At 37.5% G+C, this 18,857-nt stretch overlaps 2 protein-coding genes and 1 long non-coding RNA gene across 5 annotated transcripts; 1 reads left to right on the plus strand and 2 right to left on the minus strand.

The window, feature by feature from the left end:
* Positions 1-3,632: 3,632 nt before the first annotated feature.
* Positions 3,633-5,897, minus strand: LOC130181978 (uncharacterized). Of its 3 annotated transcripts, XR_008829648.1 has the most exons (6): positions 5,331-5,674; positions 5,042-5,195; positions 4,731-4,814; positions 4,443-4,593; positions 4,014-4,241; positions 3,633-3,762 (listed from the first exon to the last, which is right to left on the minus strand). It is a non-coding gene; the product is annotated as an uncharacterized LOC130181978 (long non-coding RNA). The 3 variants fall into 3 exon arrangements; XR_008829649.1 differs by lacking the exons at positions 5,042-5,195; positions 5,331-5,674 and adding an exon at positions 5,697-5,897; XR_008829647.1 differs by having other exon boundaries at positions 5,042-5,673.
* Positions 5,898-5,923: 26 nt separating this feature from the next.
* On the plus strand, positions 5,924-11,198 carry sat2b (spermidine/spermine N1-acetyltransferase family member 2b). The gene is made up of 6 exons (XM_056396476.1): positions 5,924-6,070; positions 6,198-6,249; positions 8,880-8,963; positions 9,495-9,596; positions 9,788-9,828; positions 9,979-11,198. The coding sequence occupies exons 1-6, from the start codon at positions 6,008-6,010 to the stop codon at positions 10,156-10,158; spliced, it is 522 nt and encodes a 173-aa protein (XP_056252451.1). The 5' UTR covers positions 5,924-6,007; the 3' UTR covers positions 10,159-11,198.
* Positions 11,199-12,059: 861 nt separating this feature from the next.
* Positions 12,060-14,714, minus strand: LOC130182713 (claudin-15-like). The gene is made up of 5 exons (XM_056397827.1): positions 14,498-14,714; positions 13,301-13,465; positions 12,460-12,541; positions 12,256-12,366; positions 12,060-12,159 (listed from the first exon to the last, which is right to left on the minus strand). The coding sequence occupies exons 1-5, from the start codon at positions 14,712-14,714 to the stop codon at positions 12,060-12,062; spliced, it is 675 nt and encodes a 224-aa protein (XP_056253802.1).
* Positions 14,715-18,857: the final 4,143 nt, after the last annotated feature.

Raw genomic sequence — 18,857 nt, forward strand, 5'->3', positions numbered from 1 at the left:
ATTTTCTATTCAGTGAGGCTCTTCTCTCTCTAACTTCTATCTAAAATTTTGTTTATCTAAATGTTTCTTTATACACAGCTCATAGGGTGTCGAAGAAAAGAACAACAAACGAAAAGGAATCCATGTAAAATGAATTGAAAAGAAAAAGAAAAGCTAATGAAAAACTTTAATGCAGTTATTGTCACTTGATCCATACAATGGATGTGGAATAATGTGGCCAGTTGCACCCTATCCGTTTTGGAAAATTGGAACACATCATATGGTCTGTCCAGATGCTGGACAGTAGTGTTTAAAGCTAAAAGAATGCTCCAGGGCTTCAAAAATCACTCATCTGAGCTGTATGCATGTGTGTCAGCATTGATAGCGCACACACACAACCTGTTTACGCCCCTGGCCCCAGTCCCCACCCCTGCTCACAGGCCCACACCCCAGCAGAGAGCTCATCCACAATCCACCGTGACAAAGGGAAAGAGCTGAGCGCAGGATATAAGGCTGCTGCTGGCTGCCAGAGTGTGTCCAGCACAGTGCTTTCTGCAGATTGCAGCAGTTTGAGCTAAACCCCCCTCTGTCTGCTCACTATAGACGGGACCTGGTTTGGGTGGGGTCATCATTAGTGCGTGCAGTGACCAGGGTGGAGTTGGGGTGCTTGTGTTGGTGTGACTGTATAGCTTCACAGTCGGATGGACATGATCTTTTTTCTTTTTTTCCCAGGATAATGTGTGTGTGCGAATGATATTCCCAACCTTAAAGCTGAATCATATGACTCCAATTCCTGGTAATGAAGGGGGTCTCTGTGCTGCCCTTTAATAAGGTGTCTGAGGGACATACACAGGCTGAAAGCGTTTACTACAGCATTGTAGAGAATTTACTCCTGAATGAAGATCCTTTTGAATTAACAACAAATACAGTATATGGTAAAAGGTTGTCAGAAGAAGGTACATTCACAAGCTAATCACAATCACTGGGTATATTAATTAAGATTTAAACCCTATTTCAGAACATAATTCGTCCCTATAAGACTGCCTTGCTGGAATTGTTTTCTTATTAGCATCATCTCTGATGCACTATTAACAATTCCTCCTCCAAATTTGGCCAGACATGGAAATCTTTCACTGCTAATGCAGATAAGCTTCCCTTCTCATCTGTCTCAAAGAAAAGCTACAGTTCAAATTGCCTGGGATGGTTTATCTATTGATAAATCTTAACATGTATATTTTCATGCGTATAAATTAGCAAGAGAGAGCATTCATGTTTTTATCAGTTTTAGCTCCTTTTTATTCAACATTGCGTTGTGTAGAACATCCAATGTAAATACATTTCAAATCAACCACTCTGTATCCAGGAATCTACAAGAAACAGTGTAAAAAGGCTTCCCAAGGGGGTCATAAAAACACAAAGAGAAAAAGATGATGATGAATACAGAAAAGTTAAAATTTTCTCTCACATGCAACGTCTTCCTCTTTTTCATTCCCCTTTCTATAAATCAACCACTGCAGTTACAGGGATATAGATAACTGAACTGGTCTGAAATGACTGGCTAAGTGACTTAAAGATGCAGCAACGTTCTAACTATAAACTCAGTTCAGTCTTTATGAGACTGCTCTGTATGTAATGTCATAAAATAGCAGATCACCTGTCTGTGTTTGCCCAGCGACAGATATGAAACGTGCAAGTCGTTGCACAACATTATCATTATCTTGCCATGTTATGTCGCGTTCGTCAACCAGCTTCCAAAACTAACTGAAGCTGTATTTGACCAACAGAAAAGAAAGTTTTGGAGCTGGAGTCTACAGCCACCAGTACCCAGTGGGTTATACTCCGGTCAATGCGACCTACTAAAAGATATTTATATCCCCCCCACCACTTTTTTGAGTCATCTCCTAAGGACAACTTTGCTATTTCTGTTGTGGTTCTTTCTCATGCTCTATCTCTCCCGTCCCTCTTCTTATCTCTCTTTCTCCCTAAACTAGTTGCTGGAGGTCACCCTGCTGTTCCAGTTTAAAATTATATAATAATTCGACAGAATGAAACCAGGACAGTGAGGAGCTGTGGTGCCACTATGGTGCAACGTGACTCACTGAGCTCACAGGATGAGGAAACATCTATAGGTCTGAGCAAAACATTTCCTTAGAGGGAGACAGACTGCTCTGTGAGTTATGACACCTATTTCTTGAAGTAAAAATCAGAGCTCTTTCACATGGAGATAAAATTTTTGAATCACATGATAATCTGTACTTCGCTTCATTGTCGATTGAGAGTATATTTCCAGGTGGATAATAAGCAGTATTTGACAATCAATAACAGGCCTACAGCATCTCCAGCGCACAGCCAAAGGAGTGAAAGGCAGTATCGCGCTTCATTGGCATTTTTTCATAATTTTATTTTCAAAACTTTTACTTCTTGAAAGTATTATGTTCGTTATGTCAGACAAAAGCCAGAAACATTGTTGTGAGAGACTTTTCCAGTATATTTAGCTGAAAGTTTACAAAAATAAAAAAATCAATTCAATTAAAAAGTCTATAGTAATATTGAAACTCATAAATTGAGGCTATGGTGTGTTTTCCCCCTTTTCTTTCTTCTCCCTTTCTTTTTTTTGTTCCAAATTGACAGTGCAGTGCAATCTTGTTAATACTGACAGTACAGCATAGTGTAGTGATGCTTAATGGGAACTGTATACATATTATAGTATACTGTGTGCACTGTGACCATATACATATGTGTGTATATGTCTGGAAATAATTTAACAGGTGACCTTTCTGCAAGTTACATCCATTATTTCAGCTCTTGTTAGTTTTATAATAATGAACTTCAGCAGTGGACAAAAGCAGATTAAACTCTGTGTTACATTTCTAAATATAATATATACAGTATGTTTCCATATTTCTCTGTGATTTATTTCATCACATACTGTATGTCAGAAACATGAGCCATTTCCATGTTGTCACCAGAGATGACTATGCCACAGTGCAGACATGATGATAGTGAAGACCCAATTGGATGAATGGAAAACACATTTAGTGCTGTACATGTGTTCCAGCAGCTCCCTCCAGTGGAAGATTTTGAGGATTATTTTTACCCCCTTTTTCAAAAATAGTAAAACCTATTTTTAACATGCAATATCAAATGTGAAAGAGTGTAGGAAAGAATGAATAACATAAATCTTCAAACAAAAGAAATACTGATTTGAATTGTTACTTGATTTTCAGAAACTTGTTTTCATTTTAGTTTAGTTTTACTGTAGAATTGTTACAGTTAATTTCAAACAATGCAGCAGCAGAGCTGGCACATAATACAACTATAACTTAACTCTGTCTAGCAGTGAGTGGTTCAAGTGCTTATATCTTCATAGTGGTTTGCCTTGTTCTGATATTGATATTAATCATAGAGAAATCCAAGACTCACCTGGGACACAATACAGGGAATAACTGTCATATAATCTGAAAAATTGAAACAATACTGAATAAGGATTCACACTGTTACACATTTGAGTTTCCCACTGTTTCTGAAAGGACCTCTGTTGAGGATTATGTAACTTTTCTCACATAAAATATTGAACAAAAACACCAACACATAAACTGAGATGATTTTTCATGTATTGACTTTTTATTTGAGGAACCCTTTATACAGTTTGCCATCAAATCTTCCATTCTGTAGGTGGGAGTGCTGTGTGTGTTCTCTGCCAACTTGTCCCCAGCTTCTTTCAATGCAGCGTTCACTCAGGTCCTCTGTTTGCACTCGGCTGAAACAGACATTACAAAGGTTCTGTGGACAAATACACAGAGATGGTGCAGTCCGACATTAATATATGTATAAGGAGATCATACAGTCTCAGCTAGAAGAGACCAATAAATAGTCTGCTGTGCATCTTTTAGGGAGGAATCTACACAGCACAACATGAACACAGTAATGTATTCTTCACTTAAACAATCCTGGCAAAGGTGATAAAAAAAGTTCTTAAAAATGAAAAAACAAACTTCGACATGGCGTGCACCTAAATGTGACCTTCCACTTACATTGTAAAGTATAGTGTAGTCTGCATGTCTTTACAGTTGGACTCCTGCTTCTCTGCTTGCTTTTTGGATTTCTCCTTCACCAGCTAGGTAACCATCAGATTTCAAGAGCATCTTCTCTGCAGCTCAGACACTTTGTTAGTTTGCTGCTGCTGAGGCCGGAGAGGAGACAGAGACCATGGTAGGATTTCTTTCATTATAAACTGTGTAATGAGGCTGGACCAGTGAAACCTGAAGAGAAAGGACAATAAGATTAGAAGACATGCCACCAGCTAACAGTGAAAACACAAACAGTTCAAATATACCTGTCTCTGAATCTGAGATGAGCTCCATCTACATACATATTTAGAGAGCTAATTTTAGATTTGTGGTTACATTTTCTCACTGCAAACACTTCACACAAACTAATGAAATATAGTGGAGTTAGCATACCATGATGCCTCACCATGCCCTTCCATGTTCACTATATGGACATGCTCATTCCTCTTTGCATCCTGGGGTTGTTTCTCCTCCTGTGTCTCATCTTTGGGCTCCTCTGGGCTCTTTGGAATCATTTGGGGTCTTGGAGTCTCCCAAACACAACCTTAAATAAAAATGAAAATAAAACATGGAGAAGATTGTCATTGATTCTGGGATGAATACATACATTTTCTCAGTGGAGAATACTTTTAATTGATAACAATAACATATCTGTAGAGCCATTTAATTTCTTTGACTTACTATTTGTTCTCGTCGTTGTTTGCTTCTCTAGGTTTCTCTGGGTCTTTCTGGTGTTTGGGGTCTTGCAGCCGCCCAAAGAAAGCCCTGAAGAACAAACACAACAGATGGACTCGTCATTCACTCTGGGAGAAATAACAATTTCCTCTGACAGCACACTATATACTTATGCAAACATACAGTATCAGTGGGGTACTTTATTCCGTTTAACAGTACATTGTACACATTACCCACAACATAATAAAAGACAATACATTTAGATGTATCAGTGAGGCAACATACAATTCCATCTCTATTGTAAAGATTTGACTAACTTGAATCATCCTTGGGCTGTTTGTCATCTGTTTCCTCTTCCTGGGCCAGCGTTCATTGATTCCTGGTCTCATCTAGAGGGCTTTCTTTTCCTCTTCACTTTCATGAGTCTGTTCCCTCATCTTTATTTCACGTTTGGGGCTGTACGCAAAATGTCTTTCATAAAGTCAAGAGCATAAAGAATAAAAGTCATTGTTTTGTAGCTGTCAAACTCACCTTGTAATATTCCAGCTGTGCTACTGGTCAATTCTGCTGCTCAGTGAAACAATCATGTCAAGATGAAACTCTTACCTGTTGAGTGAACTTTACCCTGATTCCACCATGATGGGCTACATGTAGAGGATAAACTAACTTACATTGTTTCTTCAGTTTGGCCTTTGTTTCCTTCTTGTAGTGAGGAGAGTTAGTGGGAGGCTGTTATGTCACTCTTACTGCCTTTACTATCTGCAGGTTGTACCACTGCACTGTGATCCTTGTCACATCACATCACATCACATCACATCACATCACATCACATCACATCACATCACAGTGACTTCATGTAAAGTAAATTATTTTCTCAGCAGATTGTGCCACTTGTACCACTGAGAAGGGACCGAACCCTCTTAACCACTTCTCTTGGGGGCCTGTTGAGATCAGTCGGGAACTGGTGTTTACCTGAAATCTTTAAGGGTGGCACATCGCGGAGGACCTCTGGGGTGTCTGCGTGGTCAGAGAAATTTAAAAGTTTTTAAGTTAAAGTTACTCAGTGTTGTCTCTTTAGAGCAGTCTTAAAATTTATTCACTAACTTTGCTGTTTTTTTTTTGTTTTTTTTTTAAAATGTAGGATAAATAGCAAACTCTTGTCTGTGGAGGGCAGCATTACGCTTTTGTACAGTACCAGATATTCATTCGAAGAAGACGAAAGACGGTGGGACAGACTGCTGTGGGTAAAGAAAATCAAAAACCTGTCGTCTGCTTCTGTGAACATGGATTTCAAAGTACGTGCTGCAACAAAAGAAGACTGCAAAGAAGTATCGCGAATGATAATGGTGAGTCTGAGTCAACGGTATGAACTATGATGCCAGCTTACTCCTGTCTACAATGTTTTCTTCTTTACAATGAATACATGTAAAATCCGTTAGCTGAATATATTAACTCAGTTTAACAAATTTACAGGAGTTGGCGGTTTATGAGAAAATGCCTGACCAAGTGAAGATATCGCATGAAGGTAATTTTTGCACTTAACTCATAAATTATTGATATATAACTAAAAATTACACAGACATCTTCCACGGCCTAAATGCCATTATCCAGCACAGAGCGTCTCCACAGCAGGAAAAGCACAAGTGGAATAAATTAACATTAATCATGGTGTGTCCCAGTCAGCTGGGCGAGCCAACCCACACCACCAGGACTTCCCCAGACATCATTAATGTTATCAAATACACCTGTGCTTTTCCTCCTATGACACCTCAAAATGTGTGTTGTGAAAAAGGCCTATTAAACTTTAACCAAAACCTGGTAAATTATTGAAAAGTACACAGTTACTAAACCTTGCATAATGTAGCCTATCAATGTTTCATGTTAATTCTTTGCAGTACTGGAGTGGCCTAAAAGACCATGACTTGAGGATAATAAGCTAGTTGTTAAAAGACACGTACCAATAACAACAGTATGTGTAACACTACATGCAACTTTAGTCCTTGAGCAAGAAAAACTCTAACATTAATACTAACTAATAACATTAATTAAAGATATCAAAGTTTCATTTTAAGTGTCCAGTGAGACATTATGCAAAGAGTCTGGCAAAACGTATTGATGTTTATGTAACTGTTTCTTTTCCTGATATGATAAATCAATATCTGCTGTGAGAAAGTTTTATAGTGCTGTGCAACCATGGCAGAAATAGTGGTTTTTGTCTGACAGTGTGTGAATAGCGTAATGTGCAGGGTGAGATTAGTTATTATAAGAGCAGTAAGACTTTGCAGTGAGACATAGGTAATAACAAATGGAGTGCAGTAATCAGTAACAGTAATGAGACTACAGTCAGTTTGATAAGCAGGAGCGGAGTTGAGTCGAGCATTGTTGACTTTTTAGCAGGATGGGATCACATCCTTTAGAGAAAATTTTAAAACGTGGTTGTGTGGATGGGGAGGGTCAGTGGTAGTTCTTCCTACACTGTATCATTCATGCAAGTTGAGGTCTTGTTTAAATGACTCTTAATACAATCAGTCCCCCTCTCTAACTCTATCATACGTTAGAAGTTGTTTGAGTCTTTAGTATATGTTTAAAAAGCAGCAGGTAACAAATAATAAACAACAAAAATATAAATGCAACGCTCCTTGACATTTTCTACACTCACAGAGGGCGTATTTCTCTTAAATCTGTGTTTGAATCTGTGTTAGTGAGCACGTCTCCTTTAGCTCATCCATCCACCTGACAGGTGTGGCATATCAAGATGCTGATTACACAGTGTAATTATTGCACAGGTATTCCTTGGGCTGGTCACAGGCCACTTTACAATGTGCAGTTTTATCACACAGCACAATGCCACTTATGTTGCACGTTTTCACCTTGTTTTCAGTCTGCACGTTTTCAGCTTTCAATTGGCATGTTTAATATCCAACAAAGCTCTTGCCTGTGAAATGAATGGTCATTGCCATCTGTAATGTCCAGTCTGAGAATTTGGCAGTAATGTGTGTAATTTGTGGTTAGATGTGGTCACAACCACAGACACACCAGCTCTGGACCTCAACATCCGGGTTCTTCACCTGCAAGATTGTCTGATACCAGCGACCAGGAGAGCACAAAGTTTTAAAGTTGCCTTTTATTGTGACCAGCCCAAAGCTCACCTATGCAATAATCATGCTGTGTAATCAGCATCTTGATATTCCTCACCAGTGAGGTGGATGGATGAGCTAAAGGAGAAGTGCTCACTAACACGGATATAAACATACTTGTGAACAAGACTTGAGAGACAGAAGCCTCTTGTGTTTATAGATCTTTTATTTCAACTCACGAAAAATGGCAGCAAAAACAAAAGTTTTTATTTTTCTTTAGTGTGTGTGTGTGTGTGTGTGTGTGTGTATATATATATATATATATATATATATATATATATATATATATATATTATATATATATATATATATATATATGTATATATATATATATATATATATATATATATATATATATATATATATGTATATAGTATGTATATACAACAGGCTGAGAGTACAAAATATAACGATGATGTTTACAGTACCCTGTGGAGTTTTTTTGACCACTAGGTCAAACTGGGACTGGGACTAGTGGTCAAAAAAACTAGTGGGACTGTAGAGCAATGTTTTGTTGACTGGGTCCTCGATTTGTTTCTATCTTGTTTTTTACCAGCACGCTCACAAGTTAGCCACGAACCACGAGCACAGGCATGACGCAGTAGGCATTTCTGTTGACTGAAGAAAATGTATATCAACGGCTGGGGGCAGTGTAATATGCCATATGGTTAGCAATGTGCCAGTAAGAGAGGAATAGAAGACTTCAAGCTGATGCATGTTTGAAACATTCAGGACATGACTTTGAAAATGTTTTATGAGGCAGTAAATGCATTCAACATATTTACAATTAGTAATTAATTTACAGCTTAACGGAAGTTAAACCTGCAGATTTAGATAGAAAATTATGAGATGTACAGCGGAAGGATGTGATCCATAGCTGGAATAATAATGTAATCTCTTTACAACCTGTTGCTTGCCTAAGTGACTGTTTTGTAGCAATATTGTTGATGTGTCTTTTGGGTGCTGGTGAATTGTAATTGAAAGGCATGGGTAAATTATCTGTCTTGTTTTACTTTAGAACTGGAGCATGACGGTTTCTGCCAGAATCCCTTCTTTGAATGCCTTGTTGCAGAAGTACCGGAGGAGCATAAATCAAATGAAGGTAAAGTGTGGTTCAAGGCTTTTTTAGGTTGTAGTCTTCCTTGTGAACCGGCTTTGAACTTGTCGGCATCTTGTGCAGATAATAAAAGGTCTGTGCCCTTGCTGTTTAAATATGCCCATTTAGTATCCACCAAATCACGATGACTATTCAAGGGCTGCATCATAAATCAACAGTGTCAGGTGTCGTTTATGTGTTCCTTTTCACAGCTGACAATATGATAGAGGAAATACTCTGTGTGTGTGTGTGTGTGTGTGTGTGTGTGTGTTGTGGGTGCAGTGCAGTGTTCACAGTCAGTTTTAAATTGACTCAGTTGTCACAAAAGTTCAAATTCACATTTATGTGCCTTACAAGCAGAAATTATCTTTCAAATCGGTAATAATGTATGTATATGCACTTTAATAATAGTTATGAGGACCCCAGAATTCAAATGAGGGCAACATTTTTTATTTAAGACACAAGTGCAATTATTCCACTAATCTTGCTCTTCTCCCTGCTTGTCTTTTTGATGGTTTGTGTCTTCTGTCCATATAGGATTCACAGTTGTCGGATACGCCCTTTACTTTTACACTTACAGTACATGGAAGGGACGGGCAGTATACTTAGAGGATCTGTATGTGATGCCAGAATTCAGAGGTAAAACATGCGTCGCAGTGTCGTCAGCAAAGCTTAAAAAATGTGTTTTCTTGTGTGATTGTTTCCTTATGTGCTATTTCTGAATCACATTTTATTTATAATATACAGCACTCCTGTACCTCTATTTTAAATGTTTTGTCCCCAAGTAAAAATATTTTCAACCACATGATCTTTAATGATTTCCCCCACAGGGAATGGCATTGGCAAGGGTTTACTGAGCAAAGTTGCTGAGGTAAGAATGTTTTTATAATTTAAGCCTCATTTTGTTAGAATAATAGGTGTGGCATATAGCTGTGTTATTGATTCTTGTGTAGACCAGCTGTCCTGTGTGATGGAGAGGTAATGATGCATGTTTAACTAAAGGACTGTTTTGTTTGCTCAGGTGGGGAAAAAGAAGCAGTGTGTGCGGTTGCAGTTGTCTGTGTTGAACTGGAATACTCCTACTCGAGATTTCTATGCGGCTAAAGGAGCTCAGGATCTAACTGTCAGTGAAGGCTGGCACTTTATACGCTTTGATGGACAAAACCTGGACAATTTAGCAAATGAAGCACCTAAAGATTAGTTTTTCAAGGAAAATATGCACACGGTTTGTTTTCTACTATAAACTCTCACCCTCTGTAAAACATTGGTAAAATACGCTTCAGTGAACTGATTTCTCTATCTTGTGTATTAATTTAAAGCCAGTCAAATTTACTAGGACCTACATATGATTACCAGCCATGCAGTAGTGTTATTGTTTTCACCTTGTGAGTCTATGTCTGTTGTCATCATGGCAAAACAAGTTCCTGGAGACACCCTCTGTAGCAGGAACTATGGGACAGTTTTGAGTTCTTGGTAGGTGTTTATGTGTCCGTCTGTCAGATAGATTTTGTCACTGTGATAGTGTCACAACGGTGCAAGATACAGTCAGGAAACTTTACAGGTGCGATGTTGATGATCAAAAACCAAATTGAAGGCCAGGCATCACGGCTGGTGTGATCCCAAAACAAGATCGTCTCTAGTAAATAAAGATGATGGTAAATTATCAATAATAAATTTGATCTGAATAAATCCAATCCCAGATGTGATGCCACATTTCTCCAGCAGGTGGCACATAGAACTCCCCTTTTTCTGCACAGTGACGCCCATACGATCTCCATGAGATGATAGTAAAGTAGTAAGTCAGAGGAGCTTGATTTGCTGCTTGGCCTTGGAAGATGCCACTCTGTTGAAAATAATAATAATTTAATTTAATTAGTCAACTCTGAATGCAGAGACCTAATGGGCCATACTTTCAGGTCTCTCCTGGTTAATGGAGCCAATGGAAAGGAGGATGTGCAAACAAACTCAGTAACCAAAAACACTGTTATTTGTTACGTTTTTTTTTTTTTATTGTTTTATTACTAATATTGCTCAATAGCGCTGTTCATCACTCTAATGGAAATCATAATGTCATTAAAATTCTCATGATTGAGTGCAACAGTCACTGAAAATGTATTTTTGTATAAAATATACTCAAATCCACAGGAACATATGTAAAATTACCCATAAGAAAACTGTATGACAGTACATTTGAAATTCACACACATGCCAGAAAAAAATAAAATTTACAAAACCTACAAAGGCTGTGTTTACAGTTGTTTCAACCATGTTACTGAAGTGTTCTGGTTCAGAGACGGGAATCAAAATGAAATCGCACTGGGTGAAAAACCCTAGTGTATGCTAGCTGTAGCTGGTTACAGTTAAAAGTTAGAAAATGTCAAATTTCCTCAGTGACTTCAAAGGTCACAGATTGATATTTACTCCTTATCATGGATTTATTATTATTTAGAAAATCTTTATGAACTTTATTTCCTTAGGACATAAAGCCACATTATTGATCATGCTGATTGCAGAGACATCTGGAACGGCCATCTTATTTCCCAGAAACAAGCTTTTTGAGCATTTACCATTCTGCAGACAAATAGACTGGATGGTTATACACTATGGGTGATGGGATTATTCTGAATGTGTTGCACAATAACAAAATGTATTTTGTGCAGCTTTTATGTTTCCCAACCAGAAAATCTGAAGCAGGTTTAGGATACATGGATTTAACAAATGATTACAACACTTTACATGCTAACACAAACTTTATAGCCGTGAACACAATTGTTGAGTTTAAGGTTATCTGAGGATTAAATATTGGTAAGCCACCCTCAAGTAAGCATAGGAACATATATGCTGAAATAGTGATACAATTTTCACATTATATAAACATTACAAAACACATCAAATATGTTTCCTTAAAAGGTTTAGATTGGATAAAGCCAATAAATCCCCAAATCAAATCAATACTGCTCTTATACTACTACACAGGGATCATAAATCTGTAAGTGGTTTCCATTTTAAATGCTGCCCTCTCACATTCTGAGCAGTAAACACTGTTCATTTCCTCTTAACGCAATCAGTCTGCTGAATCGGCTGGCTTTCCGTCCTACACAATCAGACATACGCATTTCTCCCGTAGTTGCTTGGGGCAGACTGAGATGTTGCCAGAGTTGAGAGCACGTGTCCTCTGGAGGATTGTTGGTATCGATACGGCCTAGAATGCAAAAGACGTGTTACAGTGAGGAGAGTATGCATCAATCCCCCTATACCAAGTGGATTGATATCAAACATTTCAGCAACACATACTCACATTTTTTCATTGGGGGTTTGGACTTTGCAAGCACAAATCAGGCATGAACCTCCACAAATGGCGAGTATGGCTGAAGACCAGCCAATATATAGGCCTTCTCCAATCTCATACCTGTGATACAAGAGGATTTAACACATTTTTCCAAGTGTAATCATCAATTTGTACCATTGTTGTGAAATATTGATGCAGATTGTATTGACTTACTTAGTCCCTGCGTAAAACTGGTCAAAGAACTCTTGTGTGATGTTGGCTGCGTACCAGGATATAGCAATCATGGTGCAAATCCCTACAAAACACAAGACATAGTTTACTTTAGACAACCAAAACAACACATTTTTCAATGTAAACAGCACACATAGTTACAAGCTAAGATAAAATGATACTTTTCTTGTATAGACTATTTAGATCGCCATGTTAGGAGTACAAGTTATCTTTTACAAGTTGTCATAAAAGCGATCTATTAGTGTCAAAACAAAAAAAAAGTGAAAATAGTTATAGTTTGAAATTGTATTTATGTAATTTATGATATATAGTACATTGATTAAGGATGTGATAAAGTTCTTGATGACAACAGTTAAATTCTGCATGTCTCAGCACCTCACAGGCTCAGACTGTGTTTTTGTCTTGTATGAAAATCCCTGAGATTACCAGTCTCCTGTCACTGCATCACATTTGTGTTTTACGTAGTGTGACCTATTCTAACAATCCAGACAGTTTTGGTGAAGCCAGGCTTTGTGCATCAGCAGGTTTGTTAGAGTAGTGATAACCTTTTCAAACTGCTGACCCATTTTCTGATAGCTTGTCTTCTGTACACAGAGCTTGGATTACCAGACATGTTTACCTCTCCAGTGTTCTGTGTAAAGATGTGGTTTGACTCTTTTTCTTACATCCATTTCTCATGTGTCAAGATACTTGTAGAGACTGTATTTTTGTCCTTCTAAGCTAGGCTGGGACTGGGGCTATAGGGACCGGACATTTTCATCTATAACCCAAGGCCTTTGTTCATTTTGTTATATGGTCCTTACATCCATCCTAATGTCTTTACCTTGTAGTAAAAAGAACACTCCTCCTATTGCAGCAATCCTCCCCTTCAGGATGTAGTTTTCTCCTCCTATTTTTGAGCACTGCATTCCTACGAGAGTTGCCGTGAGCCCAAATGTCCCAAACACAATGGCAGCGATCATCAGCGCCCTGGAGGCCTGAATGTACCCTGTGTGCAAAGATAAAAAAACATATATAATAACACACATTGCTTGAAATAACGTTGTTCCCCTAAAACAACATTTTCAATGCAAGCGTTTAAAATGTCACTGTTGTGTGTATCTCTGTAGTTTCAGTGAAAGATTTCTCAGTTGCCTAAAGGGGAGCAAACTGGTTTGATTCCTAATGTATCAACCCTTTCAATCTTCCATCTTATCAAAGCAGAAATTGTATGTATTTTGGAACTAGAGAGTATATTTCTGCCTGTGATAAGCTGAGACAAAATTGTCAAAATGGCAAAACTCGTGGTTAAAGACTATAGGGCTGGGCATCCAATGGTTTTACTTTTTATATAGGAACCAAAATGACTATATGATATAGAAAAGGCTGCCACTTGATTGTGGTTGATACCAAGGAAGTGTTCAGAGTTTCATGGGGAATACAACACTTGTCTGTTGTACCATTTAGTTTACATTTATATATTTAAATTTATATCTTAACAGGCAAAAGTAGCTAACAGAATCTAACAAATTGTAATTCATCAAGTCAGTTTAAAGTTTTTATTATTTTATGAGTAGCTGTTTATCTGGGTTCACTGTGGTTGTGCATACTAACCCTCTCTCATCTTATCATGCCTTCCTGTATATTACCCCTATTTACTGATTATAGCAAGTACAGTAGAAGGCTCCTGAGGGGTTTTTAAAGGTACTCTAAGGTCACGTTTAAATCAGGTAGATGTGGAAGAAAACAATAACAAAAAAGATCATCAGTTCTCAATCGTTGGCTTGGATTCAGCAATCTTTCAAAGTCATACTGTTGTATTGTACATGACTGGAGATGAACTAAACTATTTCTTTCTTTTTTCAATTGATCTGTTACACAACTGCGACACAACTTTTATACTAATACCTGAAGAGTAAAGTCTTTCTTATTTGCTACATCACAGTCTTCAAAATCTCATTCCTTGACAGGGTGGATTAGTATTCAAGCCTGATAAGTAGTCATCAATACTAATAAAGCATTTGCTGTGTAGGCCACATACCATTAAGTGCGAGCAAAGATGGAAAATCCCGGCAGTTGTGAACTCCTGTAGAGTCAGTTGCACAGGACATCCATAGGTTTTCATAGATGGTTGATGTGGTGATAACGTTACCATCCACTGTAGAGACCCTCCAGTATCGGTTTGGAAGGGCAACCCCAACCATCAACCAGCCCAGAAAGCCCAGGAAGAAGGCAAAAGCTTCCACTATCGCATTCATATTTCCTTGTTTCTTCTGTCCAACCCGTGTAAAGTTATCCAGAGAGAGAAACACTGAATACAAACGTTGACTCTCCAAGCTATCTTCGCCTACAAACGTGTGGTTTTGTTGGCCCCACGGTCTGTATGCCAGACCAATTCTCTGCAAACCCTGAGCTAAGATGTTCCAGAAAACTACAAATCAATGATTAATTCCAAATAGCCCACTCATGATTTCCCCTATTATTCTCAACTCTATTGAACCTTTTCAAAGGCTCCAAATGTTTACCCAACTTAAAGGACAACAGAGTGGTGAAGTCCAACCTTCAGACCTCCTTACTAACGTCTATAGGCTTAAAGCTATTTGTCAGCTTTTGTTCTTTGCTTTTTGAACACTATGTCAATTCTATCAGACCATTATTGATGGGATTCAAGTCACGTTTTGGATCCTCACTTCACCTTGCGTCTGAGGGATGATGGGAAAGTTGAAGGCACTGAGGGGTGAGGATGCATCACCACGTACTGACCCACAGATAAACCTGCTTATCTGACAACTGAGCCCAAAAGACTTCTTCTGTCTTTGTTTGTTAACAAATGCAGAGCTTTTCATTAATAGGCTTTCATCTCCATGGTAATGTAGTACCACTGCAGCTTTTTGGGCCAGTAGCCCAGTGGTTAGGGTGCATACTACCTGGGTGTCACGTAGGGCTGAACAATTAATTGCAATATGCACATGAGCTTTAATCTTTGTGATAAAAATAAAATGTGTCACAACATTCCTTTATAAAGGTAATATGAAAGCATAGTGGTGCTACAGAGATGCCCTGGTCTACAAATCATATTCAGATGTAAAGGAATGTGCTTGTTTGATACAGACCCCAGCAAAAATCACATTATCATTTTTATATTTCTTTCAGTGAAAAAGAAATGCAATTATTATTTAACGATAATAATAATATACAACTACTATAACTAATAAAATAGTTACTCATATCGCAATCACAATATCTAATGTCAAAATAATCGCAGTATGATTTTTTTTTCTATATATATATGTATATCGTTCAGCCATAGTGCCGTGGCTTTGAGCAGTGAGTTCCTGATAAATAAATAAACAAAGCATTTGTTTTAACTGCTTCAACAGAAGTTTGTAGTGCTGTTGTACTGAATTACAATATAGTTTAAGGTGTACAGTCTCAACAAGAATAAAGTACCACAAGAACAAAGAACATCTTGACTTATTAGATACTCACTCATTAAATACATTATGAGATTAGCACATGTAAAATGCCAGGGGCATCCAACATGCATTGCATTAAATACAATGGATACAATTAATGGAAGGACTCATACAATGTCATGGTAACCTTATAGCTCTATAATAATATTTGCAAGATTTCTGATGTTATTTCTTATTGAGACTGTGCACACAGTCATAAAAGTATAATATAATCAACTATAATCTATGTATTTATCAGAAACATTCATGAAGTGGTTTCAACTTTCAACAACAATTTTACAGCCTCAACAAAAATAAATGCTACAAGCTTCACAAACTTTACAGAGCTATTGCACTGGATTTCACAGTTGCTGTGTTTTGTCGAACCCCTGTAGATTACAGCACTGCCATTGCATATTATGTGTATATATTACATATGTATTTATTTTTGGCTTTTGTTAAGAATGGGTTATCTAATACTTTGGATACATATATACCTCAATCAAAGAATATAGAGCAGCATTTCCTTCAGTATGACATTAGAGATTATAAAATGCATACTCAGCTATCACATACAGCTGAATCATCAGAAAAACTGAAATACATAATAATAATGTAAAGAATATTATTAGAAACCCAAACAATTTGTTATTAATGACCACTAGCAGTCACATTTCCATTTTTTAACAGTTGATACAAATTAAATGACTTTTCCAGGATCCTGCAATGTAGAACTTTATGATCATAAATAGGCCATTAGACAAGTTCTCTACTTACCTGGGAGAGCAAAAAGGGATGGAAAGTCACGACAGTTATAGATCCCTGTTGAATCACTGGCACAAGACATCCATAGGTTTTCATAGATTGTGGAGGTTGTAATTACGCTGCCCTCTGTGGTGGATTCTTTCCAATACTGATCATGAAGTGATATGAAAATCATAATCCAGCCTACAAAACCTAGGAAAAGTGCTATAACCTCTGCGATCTCTTTCATCTTGAAAGTAATTTTCTATTAATAATTAGCAAACCTGAATAGATAGTGAAGAGCTCTATTTGCAGCTCCTGTATCTGATACACATTTTGGGAGTGTGAGAACTTACTCTGAATTTTTTTCTCATGCACTCAAACCCGGACTAATTTGAACATTGATTTGTTGGGTAGCTGCATTATAAGTCTGCTATTCCCGCCCAAAATTGATGACATTTCACGTGCCTGGCACGTTACCATAGAAATGTAAGCGTACAATTAGCTTTTTTCCTCTCTTTTGATTGGCAGTGGAGGAAGAGATAATCTCTTGTAAAACAGTTATCTCGGCACTGATTGCTTTGATATGCTTTTGAAACTTATGCAGGAGACAATTATAATTCATTGTTTTGTTTTGTTCTGTAGTTGTTTAAGAAACCTTTCAGAGCACTGTAGTCATAACTGCAAAATGTATTATATGAGCAGGATGAAATAAGTCAAAGAAAGGTTTAATGATGTGGTGAATGACTGGGAAACACCTTATGTGGCAGTGTTCATATTGTACTGTAGTGTTTTTTCTGTGTGTCCTTCTTGTTTTAGTTGCTCACATCATCTTGTCCTCCTGCCTGTATCCCCTTTTGAGGAATTGGTAGCATGTGATTTTAGAGAGGTGATTTCAAGTTCCATAAGCAAATACTTATGGGGAAATACTGAATAGAGGGCAGAGCAATCACTGAAAGCTGGATAAAAAGTGGTGGATGGGTGATTTATTGAAGGCAGAAAGTATCTGTTTTAGCTCTGGTTAAGCATTAACGAGTCTGCAACATGACAAAAGATATGTTGAAACTCTTGCTGTTTGCAAATACATTTTTTGTACTGAAGCATATAGATTCAACAGTGAATGAAATGTTGTGTTTACAGAGTCATACAGTGCTGTCGACTAAGAGAAGTTGACCAAAGGCCAGGTTCTTCTAAAACACCCTTACAATTAAATGGTGGTCTCTATACATTAAGTAAAATATGGAAGTGTGCAAAAGTGCAAGATTTTGAAGTAGTGCAGCACAATTTTATATTCATACACTTGTACTGCTTGATCCTCCTCAATACTCTGTGGAGATGACATTTAAAAGCAGATCAAGATGTTTATCCTTTGTTTCAGTCAAGTAATTCTTTGTTTAGGAGAAACTTAGAACTCACAATTTACAGTCTGTATCTTATCAAATGTGAATTCTCTTTTGCTGACCAGTAATCAGAGGCACAGTTCAAAGTACTGTCAGATACAGTATTTACAGTATTGAACAGACACTCATACTTAACTCATAATCATTTTCCTGTTAATATTTTATTTCCCTGCCCTTCCCTCAGTCAGCTGAAATATTTATTCAGTTGTGTCCCCGTTGACCTCCTTGCTTAAAGGAAAAGTTCACTTAAAACAAACCGGAGGTGGCTTTTGGTTTCCATCCTCTGACACTGGCTGTGGCCAGAAGTCACCACTGCCTGGTATTAAGGTCCATTAGGAACTGATGTTAGACACTTCAACTACTTAACCAAGAGCAAATCCGTGGTTTTTCATTTCATTTCATTTTTTATTTTCCGTGATTAAAATGATTTTCAGTCTTTCAGTGATTCATTTTTAAACATGTTCATTCATGACTGGATACTTAAGTAGACGATTTGTGGCTGGTTATTTAGAGGAAAGATGCTAGACTGCTTTAAAGAATTATTTCAATGTGCTTTAACATTTTTAACCTTCTACTGTGTATTTACTGGTCGTGAATATGTATATTCTCACAGAGAGGTATGATCTTAAAAAAATGCATTCCGTCCAAAGCGACAGAAAAATGTGATATATCATTATTATGGGTTAATCTGCCTTAATTGGTAAACTTGTCACTGTTTCATTGTGATTTAATTTGAAGGTGAACACGCTAGTGAATATGCTAGTTAAATGATGCATGCTTCGTTGATTCAAAAACATTGCTT

Source organism: Seriola aureovittata, chromosome 15 (assembly GCF_021018895.1).
Source record: "Seriola aureovittata isolate HTS-2021-v1 ecotype China chromosome 15, ASM2101889v1, whole genome shotgun sequence".
NCBI classification, from domain to species: Eukaryota; Metazoa; Chordata; class Actinopteri; order Carangiformes; family Carangidae; genus Seriola; species Seriola aureovittata.

Bases quoted from the DNA above. Each gene is read 5' to 3' on its own strand.
- sat2b (XM_056396476.1), top strand. From the start codon at position 6,008: ATGGATTTCAAAGTACGTGCTGCAACAAAAGAAGACTGCAAAGAAGTA. The intron at 6,071-6,197 runs GTGAGTCTGAGT...ACAAATTTACAG, and splicing joins AAGTATCGCGAATGATAATG to GAGTTGGCGGTTTATGAGAA. The intron at 9,597-9,787 runs GTAAAACATGCG...TTTCCCCCACAG, and splicing joins TGTGATGCCAGAATTCAGAG to GGAATGGCATTGGCAAGGGT.
- LOC130182713 (XM_056397827.1), bottom strand. From the start codon at position 14,714: ATGAATGCGATAGTGGAAGCTTTTGCCTTCTTCCTGGGCTTTCTGGGC. The intron at 13,466-14,497 runs GTATGTGGCCTA...CTTTGCACACAG, and splicing joins ATCTTTGCTCGCACTTAATG to GGTACATTCAGGCCTCCAGG. The intron at 12,367-12,459 runs GTAAGTCAATAC...CTTGTATCACAG, and splicing joins CAGTTTTACGCAGGGACTAA to GTATGAGATTGGAGAAGGCC.